Source organism: Athene noctua, chromosome 11, assembly GCF_965140245.1.
Source record: "Athene noctua chromosome 11, bAthNoc1.hap1.1, whole genome shotgun sequence".
Lineage (NCBI taxonomy): Eukaryota > Metazoa > Chordata > Aves > Strigiformes > Strigidae > Athene > Athene noctua.
The window spans coordinates 3,860,437-3,869,449 of NC_134047.1; the positions used below are offsets into that span (position 1 = coordinate 3,860,437).

Genomic DNA, 9,013 nt, shown 5'->3' on the forward strand with positions numbered 1-9,013 from the left:
GCGGGCGATGCCTCTCGCCGCCGGGCGCCTGGTTCCCGGGGCGCGGCGGCACTCGGCGGCGGCCCCTGCCCCTGCCCCCGCTGCCCCCTCGGGCGCCCCGAGAGCAGGTACGAGCCGAGGGGCGCGGGGGGAAGGCACGGGGGAGCCCCGAGGAGCGGGCGGGCGGGCGGGGAGAGGCTGTGCGGGCGTCGGTTCTCCCCGGCCGGCTCCAGACGGCGGGAGGTGACGGGGAGCCGGCGGGCGGGGGCTGCCCCGGCCCGGGGGCTGCTGCGGCGGCGGGCGGACGGGCCGGGCAGCGCCGGGGGCCGCGCGGTTCTCGGGGAGCTCCCCGACGGGGCTTCCCCCGCGGCAGCTCCGCGGGCGCCTTCCGAGAGGAGAAGGAGGGGTGGAGGAGCCGGCGGGGGGGGGTTCGGAGGAGTTTCGCAAGTCGTTGTCTTGCCGCCGCCCTCCCCCCGAGCCTTGCAGCCTGCTTCACCCTCCCCTGGCAGCCTCTCCTCCCGGCCGCTTTCACTGGGGATTTCTTCTTTCTCTCCTTCCCTGTCTCAAAAGGTTTGACTGTAGGTACCGAAGCGGGGATCGACGGCGCATAAAGATGCTGAAGGGTGTTTGGTTGCTCAGTTTGTTAACAGTGGCTGGGATCTCGCGGACGGAGAGTCGCAAACCTGCCAAAGACATTTGCAGCAAGAGCCGCTGCCCTTGTGAGGAGAAGGAGAACGTGCTGAACATTAATTGTGAAAACAAAGGATTTACAACCGTCAGCCTCCTCCTGCCGCCACCATCCAAGATCTACCAGCTGTTTCTCAACGGGAACGCGCTGACCCGCCTGTTCCCCAATGAGTTCGTCAACTACTCCAACGCCGTGACCCTCCACTTGGGCAACAACGACATGCAGGAGATCCGCACAGGGGCCTTCAGCGGCCTCCGCACCCTCAAGAGGCTGCACCTCAATAACAACAAGCTGGAAGTGCTGAAGGAGGACACGTTCCTGGGCTTGGAGAGCCTGGAGTACCTGCAGGCTGATTATAATTACATCAGTGCCATTGAGGCGGGCGCCTTCAGCAAGCTAAACAAGCTCAAGGTGCTGATTCTCAACGACAACCTCCTGCTGTCTCTGCCCAGCAATGTCTTCCGCTTCGTGCTCCTCACTCACCTGGACCTGCGGGGGAACCGGCTGAAGATGATGCCTTTTGCTGGCGTGCTGGAGCACATTGGAGGCATCATGGAAATCCAGCTGGAGGAAAACCCTTGGAACTGCACCTGTGACTTGCTGCCGCTCAAGGCCTGGCTAGACACCATCACCGTGTTCGTCGGCGAGATAGTCTGTGAAACCCCCTTCAGGCTTCATGGGAAAGATGTGACCCAGCTCACCAGGCAGGATCTCTGCCCTAGGAAAAGCTCCAGTGATTCAAACCAGAGGGAGAAACACCCTGTCCTCTCAGACCCCCACACCTCGAGGCTGTCGCCCACAGCCAACGCTGCCATCAGTCCCACCAGAGCCCCAAAAGCCAGCCGGCCGCCCAAAACCAGGAACCGCCCCACACCCCGTGTGACTGTGTCAAAAGACAGGCAAATATTCGGACCTATCATGGTTTACCAGACAAAGTCTCCCGTGCCCATCACCTGCCCATCTGGCTGCATCTGTACTTCGCAGAGCTCAGACAATGGCTTGAATGTGAACTGCCAAGAGAAAAAGATAAGTAACATCTCCGACCTCCACCCTAGGCCAACCAGTCCAAAGAAACTTTACCTTACCAGTAACTATCTGCAAGTCATTTATAGAACCGATCTCACAGAGTACAGCTCTCTGGATTTGTTACATCTAGGAAATAACAGAATTGCAGTGATACAAGAAGGTGCCTTTACAAACCTCACAAGTTTACGCAGACTTTATCTTAATGGCAACTACCTTGAGATTCTCTACCCATCCATGTTTGACGGGCTGCACAGCCTGCAGTATCTCTACCTAGAGTACAACGTCATTAAGGAGATCCTGCCACGCACCTTTGATGCGCTGAGTAATCTTCATCTGTTATTTCTCAATAACAACCTGCTCAGATCCTTGCCTGACAACGTCTTTGGTGGCACTTCCCTCACCAGACTCAACCTCAGAAACAACCATTTCTCACACCTGCCCGTGAGAGGAGTCTTGGACCAGCTCTCAGCTCTAATTCAGATAGACCTCCAGGAGAACCCTTGGGACTGCACATGTGACATCCTGGGGCTGAGGAACTGGATAGAGCAAGTCACTGACCAGAACAACCAGCAGTCAAATCCCCCCGTAGTTATCAATGAAGTCATATGTGAGTCTCCCACCAAGCACTCTGGAGAGCATCTGAAATTCCTGAGCAAAGAAGCCATCTGCCCAGATAACCCCAACTTGTCAGATTCTTCTCTCCTCTCCAGGAACCAGAACACGGATACACCCCATCTCCTTGGTGTCTCGCCCAGCTCCTACCCAGAAATACACACCGAAGTTCCGCTGTCTGTCTTAATTTTAGGCTTGCTGGTTGTGTTTATTTTGTCAGTCTGTTTTGGGGCAGGCCTGTTTGTCTTTGTCCTTAAGCGCCGGAAGGGGGTGCAGAGCATGCCCAGCAGCGCAAACAATTTAGATATAAGTTCATTTCAGCTCCAGTACGGGTCTTACAACACTGAGACCCATGATAAAACTGAAGGACATGTTTATAACTACATTCCCCCTCCCGTTGGACAGATGTGCCAAAACCCAATCTACATGCAAAAGGAAGGGGATCCAGTTGCCTATTACAGGAATCTCCATGAGTTTAGCTATAGCAACCTTGACCACAAAAAGGAAGACCCCACCAGTCTCGCATTTACAATCAGTGCAGCTGAACTACTGGAGAAGCAACCCTCGCCGAGGGAACCAGAGCTGCTGTATCAAAATATTGCAGAAAGGGTCAAGGAACTCCCCACCGGAGGATTAGTTCATTATAACTTTTGCACCTTACCCAAAAGGCAGTTTGCCCCTTCATATGAATCAAGACGCCAAAACCAGGACAGGCTAAATAAAACTGTTTTATATGGAACTCCCAGGAAATATTTTGCAGAACAGTCTAAACCCGAGCATCCTTTACTCCAAGGAAAGCTACAAACAGAACCAGACTACCTCGAAGTTCTGGAAAAACAAACTGCAATCAGTCAGCTGTGAGGGGGGAGGTGGGAGATAAAGAAAAATTTTTAAATGAGCTCAGCATCACATTTGATTGAGTCTGAACTCAATGCTGATGTCATCTGTCGCATTCCCAACATTTCCACTTTTTAAATTGGAGAGGGAGCGAGAGAGAAATGGAACCCTTACAGCATAGCAGGGATATGGTGTTGCTTTTGCAACATTCCCTTTAAGTTATTTCTATCTCTCTCTCCTTTTGACCCTTCTGTAGGAACTGTCACTGCAAATGTACGTTTCTGTAATAGATCTTGCATAATTCTTTTTGATTTGGAAGGAAATGAGGAGGGGGGTCTTTGGGTTTTCTGTTGGTTTGGGTTTTTTTCCTTTTCATTTCAGAGTGGAAAGTTAATGTATTATGTAGAAGATCTCCAAAGATCTTTTTTCCTGGACTATGACTTTCTTTTGTAAATAATAATATACAGTACTGCTGTTTCAATTACCAAGTATAGCCACTGGGCGTCACTTTTTTGTGTTAAAGTGCCTTTGCACTTTAAGTACATTATTACTTAATTGTTGCTCTTAGCTTTGATAAATTGAACCTATTTTAATGTGTTGTATTTTTGAAATTAAAAAAAATTGTAAAATAGATCTATGTCAGCTGCATTAAATCAGAAAGTTTGATTTATAGGAAAGCTGCCATTCTTTAAGTGAATCTAGTTCTAGGACCCTACAGACTCAAATGTAAATTATTGGGGTATTTTTTCCCTCTAGGTTTGCTTAGAGTGATTCACTGAAATCAACTGAGAGTATTTAGCATCATTCTAGAGGTTATCAAATGCCTCAGCTGGGAGGTAACAGCTCATTAATAAAAGACGTTTAACACAATGTCATAGTGAACTGAACAATTAATGTCCTTCTTAATGCATTGCACTGCAGCTCTAACACAGTAATGTTCAGTGGTTTAAGATTATTTTCATACTTAAGGAGAACATTATTCATTTTATGCATTAAATTAGGTATTTTTATACATTTTATGACAGAGTTTATATTTGTAACTTTTTGGGACTGAAATTAAGGTCCTTTTCCTGCCAGATACATATTTTTCTTATAAGCAGGGACACCAGCAGGGGTCATCCCACACCTCATTAAATTTATTAACATACAGGCAAATGAACCAGTGCCAAAGGTAAAATTTGAACCTGAGTCTCTGGAGTCCTCCAAATCAAGGTAGCAGAAATCGGTATGTGCATCACACTAACTTGCAGTAGTCTGAACTATGTCAAGTTTCAGTCTCTAAAGCAAAAGTAATACTGCAGTAATTAATCTACTAGAGCAAACTGCTCAGTTCATTATCTTAAATTTTATAAAATGTTTTAAGTTCACTGAATTCCATCCTCAACACCAGTTTTCTTAAGCCCATCAGTGAACAAACGCAGTAAGTCTTCTCCTTTCCCATTAATTCAGGCCTGTTTTACTTCAAGCTTTATGTTGCCACCTTCAATTTACATTTCCTTCCTGGAGAATATTGAAACCATTTTTATTAACAAGTATACAGTCAAACTTTATTAAGCCTTATTAGCTTCTAAATAATTTTTAGATGCAAACATTATTGTGCAATTTAAACAAACAGCCCTTATTTACAACAAAAACAGTTTTGTTTTGTCTATTGTAAATCCTTATGCAACTGGGATGGTGATCTGCATATAAAGTAGGCCAGGCTTTTCAATTCCTTATTAAAGCAATTGATGGAGTCTGAAAGAAGCACACTGTTTCCTTTTCATAAATAGGTTACTGCACATAATAATCCTTTATTATCATGCGGAGATTGAAGTGGCCTCTGCTGACTGATTTTTGGAGCTTTACTATAGTTAATAATACAGTATCTACAACTCTGAGAAATGTTCAGCAATAGCATTTGAGCTATAAATAACTACAACCTATGTTGTTCTAATCAGGACTTTGCCAAAAGGAAGTTGCTTTATATTTAAGAGCTAAAGAGGCTTTGCATGTATATTGCCAGATATCCGAGTCATTCAGTAAACTGTTCTAACCATTTACGTGACATCTGAGTCCATTAATATGCTAACATGTCAATTCTTTATGTTTAGAGCCCATAGCATCTATGGCTGTTCATTAGATCAGGTTTAAAACTGAAGTGCTACAGTGAACTACTGAAGAATCAGTCTTCAAAATGGTCTCACTTCAAGAAGGAGGCGAAATGGTATCACAGTAGTTGAACTTGGAACATTTGACTGGAATAGCATCCATCTTTGGGTGAGGTACTCGTTTGAAAGCTTCCAGTAGTGATTGTCTTATTATGGCTTCTTTTCCTGGGTAATTAAAAGCATTTATTACTGACACCCTAAGAAAAGTATAAGTGTTATTTTAAAGTTATTAACTCTTTCCAGGTATGATTCTAGTTTTGCCTGCAAAATAAGTACTATGATATATCTGGCACTCTAGCAGCTAGGAAATTATTATTTATTATTCTCTAGCGAGCCAGAATCAATTACAAGCTTTTTGCTCAGAAAAATGCTGATTTCTCCTACAAAAATGTTTTCAATTTTCTAGTGTTTGCAAACAACAGAGATAGGGAATTTAATCTTTTAGTAACTTTATCCTGGTTGTTTTTACTGTTTCAGTCTCAGAGTGTCTTACCATGTTTGCATTGGTAGCACAGCCATATTTTCCAGAGGTTGCTGTTGCTTTACATTTCCTTAGCTCTCCTAGTGGAATTTATTTAGTGACTACATTTTATTTTGCATCACCAGTACCAACTTAAAACTCATTATTGCTGTAGATCTTTTAGGTTTGTTTCTATACCCTTCAGCTGGCATCTATTAAGCAATTCTTTTCATAGTGTGTCTAGGTGAGAGAGAGGGAGATTTTTTTCAGTTACGCATAAAGAGATTTGTTTTACAGGGAAAGTGTGTCGGCAGCTGCTGTGTAGAAGGTCTCTACATTTCCTTAGCTGTGCAGCCCTGGAAGCTGCTGCTTGTTAGGAGAGTGGCTTGATAATGAGTCTGAAAAAAATTTTCCTTCATAGTTTGAAAAGTTGAACTGTGAAAATTATGTAACCAGGTTAGCAAAGTATTTTCTCCCTCAGGAAAATAGCATGCAAATAGTTTTCTTTCTTCCTAAGTTTTCTTTTGTGAAAGTGGACATCGTGACCTTTACAGAAACAGTTAACGGTGCAGACTGAAGCACTGTTAAAACTCTGCAGTTATCTCCAGTGAAGATGAGGGGCAGTACACTTCCAGTGCATGAATACATTTTTGAAGAGATCTTTCTGTGTAAGCATGAAGTAGAGTTTAGCATTGATCTTAGAAACTGGATTTCGATAAGTAACTTCAATGGCAAAATGGAGAGACACGCTCACCTTACACTACTGTGCCCAGATTGCCCTACGGTTCCTAGGCAGACATGTAACTCCTTTTTGCTGGAATAGATCTTTGCTAGCAACAGAACACACCCAGAGGATAATAGGCTAATTGTCTTCCTTTTTTCTCCCCACAAAACAAATGCCGCTTCTTGCAGAAGGGTCTGTACTTTCTGTCTGGGTTCTCAAGTCTGCTGCAGAGCCACTCTGAACGCCTCTTGGTAGGCCTCCTTTCTGCAGTCTCTCTCTTCCATCAGATTTCATCCCTACAGGTTCCAGCATTTGCTAAGTTCTTGCCTCACTGCCATTATCTGCTTTCTGAGTCCTCGCCGTGTAATGCTCCAACCTTTCCCCTCATATTTGTCCCCTGGGCTCTCCTTTTCTTGCCTAACTAGCTCTGGAGGACCTATTTCAGCCTGGAAGGGAGTTGATGTCTCTCCCACACTGAGAGCTCAGCCCTTACCTCCTCCCGTTACGTTGCTGAGTGGCCCCGTGTGAAATGAGATGCCTGATCCCAGGAATACCTGGGGCCACACTGGAAGAAGGTCTGCATAGCTGTTCCCTCTTCCACTTGTTGAGCAGAGGAGAGAGGCATAAGATCAAACAATCAAATCAAGTTTCAGCTTCCACGCAAGATTTCGTGTGTGCCAAGCCCGGCTATGCGAGCAGCATTTCTGAGTAAGAACAAATGGATGAGCTATTTGAAACTACTGGCATCACATCACACTTTACTGTAATTTCAGCGAGCTGTCTTCAGCATAGGTTAATCTTGCCAAAATTAGCTACTAAAAATTTAAGACTCAAACTGATTGTGTAGGGTCTCTAGAGTAAATAGCAAAACCCAAGCCATTCAAAGGTGATTTATTCCCTCACAAAATATATGTCATGAATTGGGCTACAGAAGATATGCCTGCTTTTTTCCAGTAACTGTAGAGAGGATAGATGACGAGCACTGATTAGATAGCTAATTCCCACAGTTGCAGTCAGCCCAGCCTGATAATTTTCTAGCACACCCACATGCAACATAGCTGCTGTGCTGAGTACCTGCCAGTCTCTACCCCAAGACATTTCCATTCTGTCCATGAGAGAAATGTTCCCTGTGGAGTTTATAGCCTGCTTCGGTCAAAGGCACTGGCTTTTTATAATACTTGTGCTGATAGAGAGCTATACAGTAGGGTTTAGTTTGGTTTTATTTTTCTTCCCATCAACACTTGAGTTTGTAAAATAAAAATCAAACTTTTTAAAGTTAGAAGCTGTAATTAGTAGTGTCGAAATAAGGATACCAACAAGTTAAAGTGCCTAAATAAAAGTCTTAAAGAATACTGATCTTGTATAAGAATACAAATGCCATAATTTTAAACTGCTCATGAGTGAAATGAGATACTGGAAATGTTAATGAAACTTCTTAGGCTCTTACAGGCTAATCACTGATACAGTTTGTGATTTTTCATATTACTGTTTTTGCAGACAGTAAATGTCATTTAACAGAGAGAAAAGAAAAAAAAAAAAAACCCACACTGTTTCCCGAAGTCTCTCCCTGAACTGTACAGCTTCAAACCAACAGATAAATTAACTTATGCAGATGATGTGACATTTCTTGTATTTTTCCCTTCACTTTTTCAAAGTGTTCTGTAGGAGAAGTACAAAAGTTATTCTTTTGTAAGAGGATCATTAAGTCTGTTTGGATTATTGATCTCATAGCTTTTCTGGGCACAAGGCCAGTCATTTTGACTAAGGTTTTTAATCCTAGCTAATGAGGGAGGTGGATTAATGAGAGGGTTTTTGTTGTTTATTTGTTATTGGAGGGTTGGTTGGATTTTTTGAACCAGAAGATTGGCATGTTTATGAATACAGATGAATAGATCATTTTGAATGAAAGAAATGTTGAAGCTGCAATTGGAGATGCAGTCATTCTAAAGACCAAATAGACTCAAGACTATGAGTGAGGTTTGAGAAACAAGACATCATGAAACTGCTTTTCTTCCTGAGATCATAAACACAGAGGGCCCCCATCTGAGTACAGCAGGGGCTTTTGTTACATGCTGCTAAACATTTGGAGGGATGAAATTGCAGTCCAGATGCATCTTCGTTATCTTTAAAGATGTTCAGGTAACTGAAGTGTTCAGAATTTGGTTCCCATCCCTGATTATTACCCTATTTGTGCATGCATCTATATTACCACTGGCAATGCACTATGCTTGAAAAAGTAATCAGGGTGAAGTTTGGAAGAGTAGAGCTAGTTGCAGTATTTCCAAATCATCTTTATCTCTCTTTTTTTAGAAATAAAATGAATTAATCATCATTGCTGATCTTAAAAAGGAAGGTGGCACTACCATTTAGAAATTGAAATAATGGAAATCCGTATTTGCAGATTAACAGAAATTATACCGACATTACAAAGTGTCTGCAATACGACGTCAGGATTCTTTATGGCAACAGAACAAGTATAGATTTGCATCTTAGCAACACAGATTCCTTGTATCTTCTTTTCTCACCCTGCATGTACA

General features: G+C 43.5%; 1 protein-coding gene across 1 annotated transcript; it reads left to right on the forward strand.

The window, feature by feature from the left end:
• Positions 1-4,772, forward strand: SLITRK2 (SLIT and NTRK like family member 2). The gene is made up of 2 exons (XM_074915401.1): positions 1-107; positions 550-4,772. The coding sequence occupies exon 2, from the start codon at positions 593-595 to the stop codon at positions 3,164-3,166; it is 2,574 nt and encodes an 857-aa protein (XP_074771502.1). The 5' UTR covers positions 1-107; positions 550-592; the 3' UTR covers positions 3,167-4,772.
• The last annotated feature ends 4,241 nt before the right edge of the window (positions 4,773-9,013 follow it).

Excerpts from the sequence above, each read along its gene's own strand:
- SLITRK2 (XM_074915401.1), top strand. The coding sequence starts at position 593 with ATGCTGAAGGGTGTTTGGTTGCTCAGTTTGTTAACAGTGGCTGGGATC.